Source organism: Rhinoraja longicauda, chromosome 7, assembly GCF_053455715.1.
Source record: "Rhinoraja longicauda isolate Sanriku21f chromosome 7, sRhiLon1.1, whole genome shotgun sequence".
Taxonomy (NCBI): domain Eukaryota; kingdom Metazoa; phylum Chordata; class Chondrichthyes; order Rajiformes; family Arhynchobatidae; genus Rhinoraja; species Rhinoraja longicauda.
Window position 1 is genome coordinate 15,444,582 of NC_135959.1, and position 15,403 is coordinate 15,459,984.

General features: G+C 44.4%; 1 protein-coding gene across 1 annotated transcript in view; it reads right to left on the reverse strand.

Moving 5' to 3' along the window:
- Positions 1-2,011: 2,011 nt before the first annotated feature.
- The window catches only part of plekhb1 (pleckstrin homology domain containing B1), a 52,369-nt gene continuing 38,977 nt past the window's right edge, over positions 2,012-15,403 (reverse strand). The window contains exons 5-6 of the mRNA XM_078402932.1: positions 4,546-4,642; positions 2,012-2,148 (exon numbers count right to left, since the gene is read on the reverse strand). Of these exons, the coding sequence (XP_078259058.1) occupies positions 2,012-2,148; positions 4,546-4,642 (234 nt within the window). The remainder of the gene's footprint in view (positions 2,149-4,545; positions 4,643-15,403) is intronic.

Consider the following 15,403-nt stretch of genomic DNA (forward strand, 5'->3'; position numbering starts at 1 on the left):
ATATCCAATCAATGTCATAGAAATAGTAATGAAAGTATATGTACTTTCCACAGAAGATCTCACTTCACAATAACTTGTCTGGACAATTCTAATACTGAAGAGCATGAATTGATCAATGGCATTTAAGCTTTCTCCGATATACACTTTGGAAGGTAATAATAACATTGTGCTTTAATTTATATCATACCTGATTTTTAAATCGTATTCCTTTGACTACTGAAAGTTGTTCTCTTCTTATGATGGATTCATTGCAAATTTAAGCTTTTTGTGGCTACCAAAAATAATTGTTTAGCATTACTAGGGTAATTTTCAAGAACCTGGAAATAGATTTTTGCCAACATGAATGTTAAAGACCAGCCCTTGCAACATGTGACATTGACACTAAACTGATTCGCATTCTGCATAAATATTTCTAAAGAGATTTTCAACTATTCCTTTGTTTATAGATCATCAAAGGAAAACAAAATTCTTTACTGTTCCATTATGGAAGGTGTCACTATCTTGTTCTGGAATAATTAGGAAATATTTTCCTTGATTTTGCCTGAAAGATTTCCAGGGTACAGGGAAGGAGAAATTCATTCCGAATTCTGTGACCTTTCCTTGGGCAGCATGGTGGCGCAGCGGTAAAGTTGCTACCTTACAGCGCCAGAGACCCGGGTTAAATTCCGACTACAGGTGCTGTCTGTATGGAGTCTGCACATTCTTCCCGTGACCTGCGTGGTTTTTCTCAGAAACCTGCTCCGGTTTCCATCCACACTCCAAAGACAGACAAGTTTGTAGGCTAATTGGGTTGGTATAAATGTAAAATTGTCCTTAGTGCGTGTAGGATCGTGTTAGTGTGCTGGGATCACTGGTCGACATGGTTTCGGTAGGCTGATGGGCCTGTTTCCGCACCGTCTCTCTAAACTAAAGATGCAGAAGCATTTCAATGAACTAGAAAAAAAAATCATACTTTCTATCTTCAGGTTTTTCTGTCAATGACTTGGGCACCCTTAGAAGGTGCAGTTCTTGAAATCTAGTGCCGACTGGTGCAAGATGAACTCTGAAGGTTGGAGGGTGGCAATCAGGAAGCAGGCCAGAGATATTGCAGACTTAAAACCCATCCCTCCTACATCAAGACAGGAGAATGGGGTTGAGAGGGAAAGATAGATCAGCCATGATTGAGAGGCGGAGAAGAAGTGATAGGCCGAATGGCCTAATTCTGCTCCTATAACTTATGAACATAAACTAAAACAAAGGTTGTATGGGGACAAATTGAAGTAATTCCCTAAGTTTGAATGACCCAACTTGTCTTGCTGGGTTTTTACATTTGTAGTGGTGGACATCTGGTTTATGTCCAAACCATTGCAATTCAGCTCTTGTGTGGAATTAACAAAACAAAGCCTGAGTGGTGTACGTTCAAACACGGAGCTGGACGCTTTCCAATGGGAGCTCAGTAAGTAAAAATGTAATTTTGGATGAGAGTCATACATTTATATCTGTGGACACTCACAATGCTGAATTACCAAACTCAGCCATCCCAGTATGGAGATTTGCTAGGCAGAGATCACAGGGTTAGTAACAGGGGCATCCAAGTGAAAATTCCCAAGCTCCTCTTAGTGTCAGGCTCAAATGCTAGAAGAAACCATTAACTTTCTTGGTCAGAGTTAGGCCACAGCCTTCACAAACTAAGAAGGTTTGAAATACATTGGTAAAACAATATCACATAACGTGACACAAAGTGAAATTGGTTTAATGACCGTATCTCAAGAAAAATTTCTTGGGTTAGCAGAAGGGAATGAAGTTGATTTTGAGTGTAAAAAAAAAATTACTAGTAGCATGTTCTGTTCTAATCTGTAAAAAATACGTTTCCTATTGTGGATCACAAATTTAGTTGTTGTTTAGGTTTGAAACCAATGTGCTGCCTAATTATTTCATTTCTAATCATGCCAACAGCAGAGTGTTCGTATAACTAAAGTACCCTATGTTTGTGCAGCAATGCACGGTTTCTTGCCTTGACAGTAACATTGTTTTAGAGCAAGCATGGTGCCCACATGAGTGATCTCAGCAAAGAGCCCGTGACAGCCCCAGCAAGCATCCCCAGGGCAATTTGTCCTCCTGTGCTGCAACTGGGATCCTGATGGATCCACAAACGGGTTATCCTCGATCCTGAAAAAGAGGGCACGTAGTTTATAGATGTATAATTATAACGCATACATTGCTTACAATTCATCTCATTTAGTTCAGTTTAGGGATATAATGTAGAAACCGGTCCTTTGGCCCACCAAGTCCACGCTGACCAGCGAAGATCCCTCACGCTAGTTCTATTCTACAAACTCGGGGGCAATTTACAGAAGTTAATTGACCCACAAACTTAATGTGTGGGAAGGAACTGCAGATGCTAGTTTACACTGAAGATAGAGACAAAATGCTGGAGGAACTCAGCGGGACAGGCAGCATCTCTGGAGAGAAGGAATGGATGATGATGTCTGAAGAAGGTTCGCGACCCGAAACGTCATCCATTTCTTCTCTCCAGAGATGCTACCTGTCCCGCTGAGTTACTCCAGCATTTTTTGTCAACCTACATACAGATTTACACATCTTTGGAATGTGGGAGGAAACAGGAGCACGTGGAGAAGACCCATGCAGTCACAGGGAGAACGATCAAACACTGTACAGACAGTACCCGTAGTCAGGATCGAACCCGACCTCTGGCGCTGTAAGGCAACAACTTTACCGCTGCGCCACTGTCTCTGCCACCAGTTGTACATCCTGATATAGCTGTAAGCCCAGAATTTCCTAAAGAAATATTCACTCTGTAGGAGGTAGTTGAGTATGAAGATTTCTTCTTTTGAACTGCATGCGTCGCCTTTGCACCCCACCATTTTCCAATAAATAAGATATGCAGCTTTGGATTGGCCTTTCCCGGTTAAGTTTGAATATTCATTTGAGCGCCCTCATTTTCTCTAGTCCCAATCTGTGATTCATAATTTTGTCCAGCACAGAAATGGCCCACCTAGTCCATGCCAACCATGGTGCCAATGTACAATAATCCCATTTGCCTTTCCTATCCAAGTTGCTGGCCAAATGCCTTTTAAATGCCATAATTGTACCTGCTTCTACCACTTCCTCTGGCAATACTTCCAATATTCACCATTCTCTATATGAAAAACCTACCACTCAGGTCTCCCTTATATTTCTCCCCTCTCACTTTCAACCTGTGCCCTCCAGTTCTAGGATCCCCTGATTTGGTTTAAAAAAAAAAGATTATATCTATCCTATCTATATCCCTCATAAATTTAAGAGCTTTTGTAAGGTCACTGCTCAGCCTCCTACGTTCCAGTGAGAATAAACACACACTATCCATTCTCTCCTTACAAGTACTGCCCTCCATTCCAGGCAACATCCTGGCGAATCTCTTCTGCAATCTCCTCCCTTATTTTCCTTAGCATCTTTGGATAGATCCTGTCCAGCCCTGAGGATTTACCCATCCTAATATGGTCCAATGTTTCCAGCACTTCCTCCTTTCTGATAGAGTTATGGTCCAGAATATCAGCAATGTCAACCGCATAGAACACACCACCAGCATTACCCTCCATGATATAGAGTCATAGAGTCTGTAGGAGCTATTTTGCATTTATTAGTTATTTTTGTTTTTTATTATTATTACCTTGTATCCTGCTGCAGTTTGGACACTATAGAGTTAATGCAATGCTTACGTATGGGCTGGGCGGAGCTAGAGTTCCGGGAGTTTGGGACACGCTGGCAGGGTAAGCCGAGAAGGTGCTGACAGATGTTCAGCCAAAGGTTCCGCCAAAAGATTCATTAGCCAAGATGTAATCAGTTGTAGATCTCCATCTTCTAGCACTATCCTACACACTAGGGACAATTTACAATCTTTACCAAAGCCAATTGACGTACAAACCTCTGCATATTTGGAGTGTGGGAGGAAACCCGAGGACTCTGCGAAAACCCTCGTGGTCACAGGGAGAATGTACAAACTCCGTACAGAGTGCACCCGTAGTCAGGATCGAACTCGGGTCTCTGGCGCTGTATGGCAGCAACTCTACCGCTGCGCCACCGTGCCATCCTTGTCGAGGTTCACACTGAACTGCTGCATAACAGAGAGCTCCCTGAACTAAGGACTGTTCCCAGGGCTGCATCACTGGACAAACATCAAGTGCTGCTGGAAGATCATCAACTGGGTGAAAGACGCATTTTGGACTGCCCAGAACCTGCTGATCTTCCGGTATAAAGAGATGCCTTTCGAAGGGAGGAAACACAGGGGTCGATGCCTCAAAAAGGCCTTTGGACAGCTACATGGTTAGGATGGGCCAAATACAGGCTGATTCGACATGGGGCATCTTGGTTGGCATGGGCAAGTTGGGCTGAAGGGCCTGTTTCTCTGCTGAATGATTCTAACACCACAAGGTTATGCATGGTCGAGGCAAAGAGCTTGATAACATCAAGATGCTAAAAATGATATCTAGTTTGAAACAAACCAATTAATTGACCTTTGACATAAAATTATAGTCATGTTGCGTGACTGGACTTTAAGTACTTTACCTGGATGGCCGCAGTTCCTTGGACTGATGTAGATGGTGTTAAATGCATCTGGAGCAATGGTCTGGTAATGATCGTCAGCTGGATCATACACGGATACCTCATGAAACAGAACAACAGATTAAATATTATTGAAACTTTCAATATTAAAGGAGCAAGGGAAGTTTTATATTCTGGGACCACACATAGTTATTACACCAGGCTCAAACTGATTTCCTGGTGAAAACGGGGCATTGGCGCAAAGCATTTATTGATTTATGGAGCCTGAAATGGAAGGTCAGAATTGTTCTCGTCATAACTTACCTGTTTCTAGTATAAATACCAGGATTGTGAAGATTTCTGATGCAGAGATATAAGAGATCTAGTTAACTGTAGGTACAGCAGAATGTGCACGTATTTCCTGAAGAAGAGTCCCAACTTGAAGTATCGCCCATCCATTTAGTCCACAGATGCTGCGTGACACATTGAGTTCCTCCAACATTGTGCGTTTTGCTTAAGTGTGCTCTCCATCTCTTGGAACACTAAGGTAGAACCTGTTGACCCACGGTTTCCCTCTCTGAAAATGTGTTTCAGTGAAAAGATGAGTCAAAGTTTGAAAAAAATTTTCTCCTTTAGTTTAGTTTACTTTAGTTTATTGTCGCGAGGTACAGTGAAAAACTTTATGTTGCGTGCTAACCATTCAGTGGAAAGTCTATACTTGATTACAATCAAACTGTTACTGGGCACAGGTTACTGATTGTGGATGATCAGTCATGATCACAATGAATGGCGGTGCTGGCTCGAAGGGCTGAATGGCCTCCTCCTGCACCTATTTTCTATGTTTCTATGTTCACAGTTTACAGATACAGGATAAAGGGAATAACATTTAGTGCAAGATAAAGTCCAGTAAAGTCAAATTAAAGGTACTTATGATTGATTATACTTCTACCAATCTTACAGTCACTTAATTTCAGGTTATACTCTGCCTCATTCTGCCCCTAGATTTCTTGTATTACAAAAAACACCTCAGTTTGACCGAGAATATTTCTAGCTTCCCCCCTGTTTCTATATAAATCTTTCAGACGTTTCCATTCTAGTGAATCTTCTCTACACTCAGTCTATCGGCACCATTCCTCCTGCACTGTGGTGCTTAGAAATGGCCGCAATGCTGCAGCTAAAATCCTGATGATAGGCATGCTGCAAAAACTGGTGTTTTAGAACAGCTGTTGCTGTCACTGGCTCCTATGTTTATGTACTATATCACCTGGATTAACAATGGGTAGAGGTATATGATGGGTGCGAAACGTTTCAGAACGGAAATGGGTAGCCTGCATGTCCTGGGATTTTAGACTGTGCAGAGGATTTTTAGAATTTTTTTTAGATTTAGAGATACAGTGCAGAAACAGGCCCTTCGGCCCACCGGGTCCGTGCCGCCCAGCGATCCCCGCACACTAACATTATCCTACACCCACTAGGGACAATTTTTACATTTGCCCAGCCAATTAACCTACATACCTGTACACCTTTGGAGTGTGGGAGGAAACCGAAGATCTCGGAGAAAACCCACGCAGGTCACGGGGAGAACGTACAAACTCCGTACAGACGGCGCTCATAGTCAGGATCGAACCTGAGTCTCCGGCGCTGCATTCGCTGTAAGGCAGCAACTCTACCTCTGTGCTGCCCGTATGGCCTGATGGTCTAACTTAGAGTTTTAGCTTCCAGGCAACCACTTCAGTGCTGGCTTGTCCAATTCACATGTTCAAGGGATGGGAAGGAGCTGCAGGTCTCAAATTTGTGCTGATTCCATTCTCCAACCCTAATTCAATTACGAGAGGGGATCTCTTCCATCATTCTGTCGATAGCAGAGTGTGGATTGCTGGAACACTTTGGTGCAGTGTGAAGCTCTCTTATTCTGCCCGGTTAGACAAGGTGCTCTACTTTCTACCTGAAGATGAAGCTGCCCTACTTTAGTCCCCAGATTCCAGAGGCCTGGGGTTACCTGACCATCTGCAGTAACACATTAAATCGGACCTCGTTATTCTGACCCATTTCTTTTGAGTGGGTGAGCTGTGGCAACCCACCCAATAACAGTGCTCAACTCTTATCCCACCTCCATATGATTGGGCGGTCAATGAGATGCACCTGGCTTCATGAAACACTAAGCGTCCCTCCACCCCCATTTAACACTTTCATCTCCACTATTTTCCATCTGCATCTGATCCGATATACTGACAAACGTTAAAATTCCCCCAGGATTGTGGCTGCAAAGCCAATATTCGTATACTTTGTGTTGCTGTCTCTCCCACTGATGTTTCCACTAGTAGGAGAGCCTAGGACCAGAGGCCATTGCCTCAGAGTAAAAGGACGTATCTTTAGAAAGGAGATAAGGAGGAATTTCTTTAGTCAGAGGGTTGTGAATCTGTGGAATTCATTGGCACAGGAGACTGTGGAGGCCGTCAATTGATATTCTTTAGGGGGAGATTGACATTCTTGATTAATACGGGTGTCAGGGGTTATGTGGCAAAGTCAGGAGAAGGGGGTTGAGAGGGAAAGATAGATCAGCCATAATTGAGAGGCAGAGTGGACTTGATGGGCCGAATGACCTAATTCTGCTCCTATAACTAATGAACTTATGAACATACTTTATTAACTGCGTGCTCAGTTTGGCAGACGCCTTCAAAGACACATGTATGTGAAGTCCAGTACTCCCTTTAAGGCTGCAGCGTTTTGAGAAGGGAAGCTGCTTTCATTTAGTGAAGAGGCCTATTATGTGATTGCCTCTTACAAATATGGTTCATTGTCAAGCACCTACTGGCTAAGAAGGCCACACTCAGCAGTGTGGAACTGTTGTGTTCACGACCATATCAAGGAGCTGTAAATACCCTCAGACAGCATACCCACAGAATTTTTATAGTTAATTTGCTTTAAAAAATAAGTTATCTTCCCATTATGTTAAGGTAAAGAAATAAAATTGGCGTTTTTGTACCCAGCCTGTGCACACATGTACACAGTGCAGTCAGCACAAATAGAGTAGCGGGCAGATCTTCTGAAAGACCGGTTACCATGGTGACAGCTGCATGCTGCTTTTGGGCAGTGTGCCAAATTAGTGCAGAGAGATAGCTGCTAAATTAAATTTTGTAGACAGTATGATATTATTCCAATTTGGGAATTTTCTTGGATATTGTGATAAATTAAAATTGTATCTGTTATCATGAACCTGCTTTCCTATTCAGGTGTTAAGCAGTGGTGTCAAGATTACAGACAAGAGACACCCACGCACAAAGGCTGAGTCTTCATGGAAAATCTCTCTGAAAAGCTTTGTTTTCCCCAAGCTTGGGTACAATGCAGGTGTTTGCATCAAAACACCTTTTTTATGCCTCAATATAAAGTCATTGCACTGCACAGAAAACCACTTATTTTGACAGACAGGAGATTCAGCTCGTCATAAGTCACAGGATTAGGCCATTCGGCCCATCCAGTCTACGCTGCCATTCAATCATGGCTGACCTATCTTTCCCTCTCAATCCCATTCTCCTTCCTGCCTCCTACCTGAAATCTTGTATACCTTTATTATGCAAGAACCCGTCAATCTCTGCTTTAGAAATAGTCTTGACCTCTACAGCCGTCTGTGGCAATGAATTCCACAGATTCACCACCCTCTGGCTAAGGAAATTCCTCCTCATCTCCTTTCAAAAGGCACATCCTTTTATTCTGAGGCTGTGCCCTCCTGTCCTGGGCTCTCCCACTACTGGAAACATTCTCCCCACATCCATTCTACCCAGGCCTTCAGTCCTTGCCAGTCCCAGCAGAGCTGCTTCATCAATCAATCTCCCATGTGGCCCTGCAACCTATAAGGTCATAAGTGATAGGAGCAGAATTAGGCCATTTGGCCCATCTAGTCTACTCCACTATTCAATCATGGTTGATCTATCGCTCCCTCCTAACCCCATTCTCCTGACTGCTCCCTATAACCTCTGACACCCGTACTAATCAAGAATCTATCTATCTCTGCCTTAAAAATATTCACTGACCTCCACAGCCTTCTGTGACAAATAATTCCACAGATTCACCGCCCTCTGACTAAAGAAATTCCTCCTCATCTCCTTCCTAAAAGAACGTCCTTTAATTCTGGGGCTATGATCTCTAGTCCTAGACTCTCCCACTAGTGGAAACATCCTCTCCACATCCAATCTATCCAAGCCTTTCAGTATTCTATATGTTTCAATGATGTCCCCCCTCATTCTTCTAAACTCCAGCGAGTATAGGCCCAGTGCTGTGAAATTCTCTATTCTCTCTTGCATGCCAATAGACAATAGACAATAGACAATAGGTGCAGGAGTAGGCCATTCAGCCCTTCGAGCCAGCACCGCCATTCAATGCGATCATGGCTGATCACTCTCAATCAGTACCCCGTTCCTGCCTTCTCCCCATACCCCCTCACTCCGCTATCCTTAAGAGCTCTATCCAGCTCTCTCTTGAAAGCATCCAACGAACTGGCCTCCACTGCCTTCTGAGGCAGGAAATTCCACACCTTCACCACTCTCTGACTGAAAAAGTTCTTCCTCATCTCCGTTCTAAATGGCCTACCCCTTATTCTTAAACTGTGGCCCCTTGTTCTGGACTCCCCCAACATTGGGAACATGTTTCCTGCCTCTAATGTGTCCAATCCCCTAATTATCTTATATGTTTCAATAAGATCCCCCCTCATCCTTCTAAATTCCAGTGTATACAAGCCTAATTGCTCCAGCCTTTCAACATACGACAGTCCCGCCATTCTGGGAATTAACCTAGTGAACCTACGCTGCACGCCCTCAATAGCAAGAATATCCTTCCTCAAATTTGGGGACCAAAACTGCACACAGTACTCCAGGTGCGGTCTCACCAGGGCCCGGTACAACTGTAGAAGGACCTCTTTGCTCCTATACTCAACTCCTCTTGTTATGAAGGCCAACATTCCATTGGCTTTCTTCACTGCCTGCTGTACCTGCATGCTTCTTTTCAGTGACTGATGCACTAGGACACCCAGATCTCGTTGAACATCCCCTCTTCCTAACTTGACACCATTCAGATAATAATCTGCCTTTCTATTCTTACTTCCAAAGTGAATAACCTCACACTTATCTACATTAAACTGCATCTGCCATGTATCCGCCCACTCACACAACCTGTCCAAGTCACCCTGCAGCCTTATTGAATCTTCCTCACAATTCACACTACCCCCCAGCTTAGTATCATCTGCAAATTTGCTAATGGTACTTTTAATCACTTCATCTAAGTCATTAATGTATATCGTAAATAGCTGGGGTCCCAGCACCGAACCTTGCGGTACCCCACTGGTCACTGCCTGCCATTCCGAAAGAGACCCATTTATCCCCACTCTTTGCTTTCTGTCTGTCAACCAATTTTCTATCCATGTCAGTACCCTACCCCCAATACCATGTGCTCTAATTTTGCCCACTAATCTCCTATGTGGGACCTTGTCGAAGGCTTTCTGAAAGTCGAGGTACACCACATCCACTGACTCTCCCCTGTCAATTTTCCTAGTTACATCCTCAAAAAATTCCAGTAGATTTGTCAAGCATGATTTCCCCTTCGTAAATCCATGCTGACTCGGAATGATCCTGTTACTGCTATCCAAATGCTCAGCAATTTCGTCTTTTATAATTGACTCCAGCATCTTCCCCACCACTGATGTCAGACTAACTGGTCTATAATTACCCGTTTTCTCTCTCCCTCCTTTCTTAAAAAGTGGGATAACATTTGCTATCCTCCAATCCACAGGAACTGATCCTGAATCTATAGAACATTGAAAAATGATCTCCAATGCTTCCACTATTTCTAGAGCCACCTCCTTAAGTACCCTGGGATGCAGACCATCAGGCCCTGGGGATTTATCAGCCTTCAGTCCCATCAGTCTACCCAGAACCCACCAGCTTCTCCTTTTGATTCTTTTATCAATCAGCTATGCTTGAGGCAATTTGCAGTGGTCAAGAGAAGCTACTTTGGAAAATGGGAGGAAACTATTGCACCCAGTCACAGGAAGAACTTGTAAACTCCACGCAGATTTTCAGGAGGACAGAATTAAACTTGGGTCTCTGGAACTGTGAGACAGTTGTGATAACTGCTGCATTTCCATAGTTAATGTTCCCTGAAAGGAGTTTTCAAACAGTTCCACAGAATAAATTTAAAAATACACATGTGGGAGGAAAGTTACGGAGAGCACAATGAATGGTCAGGCCCCAGAGAAAGCTGTGGAGCAGAGGGATCTCGGAATGTAAGAAACATAATTCCCAAATGGCTTCACAGATAGATAAGGTGGTGACAAGGGCTTTAGGCATGCTGGCCTTTATCAGTCAGGGAATTGAGTATAGAAGTAGGGACATTATGTTACAGTTGTGCAAGACAAGTTGAGGCTATATTTGGAGTATTGTGTTCAGTTTTGGTCACTCTGCTAAAGGAAAGATGTCATTAAACTGAAGAAAGTGCAGAGGAGATTTATGAGGATGTTGCCAGGACTCGAGGGCCTGGCTTTGGATGGTTGATAGGATGCCAAAAAGCTGGATAATTTTCACAGGTCCAAGATGTCTTTTTACGGGTGGGGAGGCGGAAGAGTGTGTTGGTGATGACTAGGTCATGTGAGGCACACATCTTCAGGAGTAGAACGCTGTTGCACTTGCCGGTGCCGTGTCTTCCAATGATTCCTTCCCAAGTCTGGTGATCTGTCCCCACTCTGGCGTTGAAGTCCCCGAGGACAATAAGCTTCTCTGACTGTGGGACTGCTGCAATGGGGGCGTCAAGTTCTTCATAGAACTTATCTTTGATATCATCCGGGTTGGTCATTGTTGGGGCATATGCTCTGATCAACGTTGCAGTCTTCTTGTTTCCAAGTGGGAGTTGAAGTGTCATCAGGCGATCATTGATGCCCTCTGGAAGCTTGGCAAGTTTTCGGGCAAGGTGGGATCTGATGGCGAATCCAACGCCTGCCTCTCGCCGTTCAGCGCTGCTGCGACCACTCCAAAAGAAGGTGTACCCACCACCAAGTTCTGAGAGCTGACCCTTGTCTGCAAGGTGAGTTTCACTGAGTGCTGCTATGTCCACGTTGTAGCGAGCTAGTTCTTTGGCGACCAGTGCAGTTCTTCTTTCTGGTCTATCTGCCTTGATGTTATCCAGCAGGGTTCACACGTTCCACGTGCCGAGGTTCAGCACCTTCAACTTGTTTTTCTTATTATTTAGACCACTGATTGGGATCCCCGCCCGCCGCGGTATGCTGGCCAAGGTGAAGTGAAGCAGGCTATGTTTGAGGCATCTTTTCTAGCCCCTTCCTCCATGGAGGTGAGCAGAGCGAATCCGAAAGAGGGCTGCTCAGACACCCGGGGGGCTGCCGAACTCCACTGCTGCTTCGGTCCAGTAGAGAGCGACCCTATGCCCTGGACCGCCTGTGTGCAAGTTCGTGACTACAGCTTCCAGTGTATCCACACCTGCTGCTTCGCCACTCACCCATCGCCACAGGACTTGAGGTTGCACGGTATGGGGTTGAAGTCATGACTTGGAGTTAAGTGAGGGGGAGTTGCGCAGATTGTCGGCCTCACTCTCTCGTCCTGGCCTATCAGGTTCCAGCAGCAAGACATAGTCGGGACGGCTGGGGACAGGTCAGGATGCAGTGGATGGTCAGAAGTGTCCGACGTATCTCACTCTGCCCTGTTTGCGCTCCACGGCGCTTTGCTGGGATCGTCTTTCTGCCCGTTGAACCTTCTGGTGGTTTCCTCTGTGCAATCCGCCGACCCCAGGCTTCACATTCAAGGTAGACGAGCACCAACGACTTGCCGACTGTACATGTGGCATGCACACAAGGCAGTGGAGACATCGTGGGGGCGGGGTCGTCCAACTCCCGTACAAGTCCCACTTAGGACTAGCCCACTGTCCCAGTCTACTGCCCCGAGCACTGTCTGCCCACCGCCTGCCTTCCCTCAGCAACCCCTGCTCATCCTGACAGCCCGCCTGCCCCACTCCTGTAAAACTAAACCCCATCCTTCCCCTCCCCCGTCACAGGCTACTTGCGCCCTTCTCAGGAGCAAACATTACGCTCGCCCACCCGATCGCTTCTCCTTCCCCCATATGCCAGACTGGAGAGAAGACTCAACACCTTCCACCTTAGAAGCATCCGCCGTATCCTGGGTATATCCTGGCAAGACAGAGTGTCCAATGCCGAGATTCTGTCTCGCGCTGGCCTTCCGAGTATGTACACTCTACTCAGGTGGCTGGGCCATGTCCACCGCATGGAGGATTGCCGTATTCTGAAAGACAACCTCTATGGAGAGTTAACATCTGGGAGGAGAACCATCGGCCGTCCCCCGCTACGCTACAAGGATGTCTGCAAGAGAGATTTGAAGGTGCTCGACATCGATGTGGTCCTGGGAGAGCCTTGCAGCTGACCGTACGAGGTGGAGAGGTACCCTGAACCAACATCTCAAAACGGGGGAAGAGAAACTGATGAACGCAAGAGCAGAAAAGCGTGCACGCAGAAAGGAGCGCAGCAACGTCAACAGACCAGAGTCCACACACAAATGTGACCTTTGCGACAGAGACTGTCACTCCCGCATTTGTCTCTTCAGCCACAAGCGACGCTGCTCTAGCCGAGGTGTGGAGCAAGTAGCCAACTAGGATGCATCACCCATGGTCAGCCATGACTGAGGGAGCCTAAGAGACACACACTAGGGACAATTTACAACTATTCCAAGCCAATTAACCTACAAACCTGTACGTCTTTGGAGTGTGGGAGGAAACCAAAGATCTCGGGGGAAACCTACATGGTCACGGGGAGAATGTACACACTCTGTACAGACAGCACCCATAGTTGAGATTGAACTCGGGTCTCTGGCGCTGCAAGCGCTGAAAGGCAGCAGCTCTACTGCTGCGCCATTGTGTCGCCTTTGCGTGGTTTCCAGAACTTTGACTTTGCATGGCTATGCACACTGGGATGTTAGCTCTTAGGATTGAACTGGGGATTGTGCAATGGGGTATGTATGCTTGGGTCAAAGCATGCTGACACAATCCAGTTGATTCTCTTCTTATTATAATTTTATTATAAATTCCCTTGTCCACATTTGTACATCTCTTCACGTGGTGAGGACATAATTACATGTGGCAGGTTTGAGTGTGCTGTATCATTATAAAGGTGGATGCATAAATTCTCCGTGAAAGAAGTTGACAGGAGATGTACACTGACACAAGATTTTTTAATGAATTATATTCTTCATGATGGAACCTGGTTCACTGCATTAGATTCCACTATTTCAGCATGGTTATCATCACGATTTAATGTGGCTGACTACTGAAAATAATTCTGACACAATTATTATGTGAACTGTCAGGGTTCAGCAATTTGAATGGCAAGTTCATGTCAGATAGTGTTTAAATTATGTAGATATGGGGAGAAATCAATAAAATCATCATCATATTGAAACTGTGAGAAAAGGAACGATTCATATTTCTTTATTACCTTTTGGAATCATAGCACAGCAAAAGCACGGATTTATAAATTATTCATTCGCATGATTTAATTACAGACCCTGCTGGAGTCAAATAAGATGGGTAAATTACAACTTCCATGACTCTTTTACAGAACTTTGTTTATTACCATGACTAACTGAATTAATTTTTCATCTGAATCTTAAAAAAAATCAGAATAAGTGCAAAAATAATCATTTAATAATTTAATAGTTTGATAAAAATAATTTTGGTTCAAGAAGAGTTTGAAAATGTACCCAGAACTTTGGTGATAAATTAATTGGGTTGATCATAAATGCCCAATCATGCATTTCTAGAAAGTAAAAGCTCTTGGGTTTGGAGGTAACACGTTGGCACTGGTAGAAGATTGGCTGGTGGACAGGGATGTAGGGAAAAAATTATCTTTTTCATGGTTGACTGTGGTGGGGGTTCAGCTTTTCACTATTTATATTTATGACTAGGTTGAAGGTACCTAAGGTTTAGTGACTGTATTTGCCGAAAAGTGCTTATTGTGCTCATCAGGCAGGAGGTATCATAACATATCATAACATACGATGAGCGTTTGTCGGCAGTGGGCTTCTACTCGCTGGAGTTTAAAAGGATGAGGGGGGACCTCTGAAACTTGCTGAATAGTGAAAGATCTGGATAGAGTGGATGTGGAGAGGATGTGTGGAAGTGGAAGAGTCTAGGACTAGAGGTCACAGCTTCAGAATTAATGGACGTTCCTTTAGGAAGATGACGAGGAATTTCTTTAGTCAGAGGGTGGTGAGTCTGTGGAAATCATTGTCACAGAAGGGTTTGGAGGCCAAGTCAAATGGATATTTTTAAGGCAGAGATAGATAGATTCTTGATTAGTAAGGGTGTCAGGGGTTATGGGGAGAAGGCAGGAGAATGGGGTTAAGAGGGAAAGATGGATCAGCCATGATTGATTGGCAGAGAAAGCATGATGGGCCAAATGGCCTAATTCTGCTCCTATCACTTATGAACTTATGAAGGAACAGATGTCTGAAGTTTCACATCACTGGGCTCTGAAACGGCTACTTTAGTACAACCATCACTTTCTTGAATCGACCTGTACAACCCTAATCCTATCTCAGCAACAGAGCACCATGGAGCACCTCTTGTACTACCACGGACTAGTTTTCTAACTGTCCTTTACATTAATGTCTTGTTTTTGCACAGTCTTTTTCTTTTCAATATCTTGTGGAACTTATATGGAATGTATGTATAATTAGTGTTTGTGTGTTGTCTGAGCCTATGAGCCTGAGATGCAGTTGTAAGCAAGATTTTCACTGTATCTATACTTCATCATAGGTGCATATGGCAATAAATTTGTTGTGACTTGAATTGACTTAAAATATTTTGTGAAGAAGGC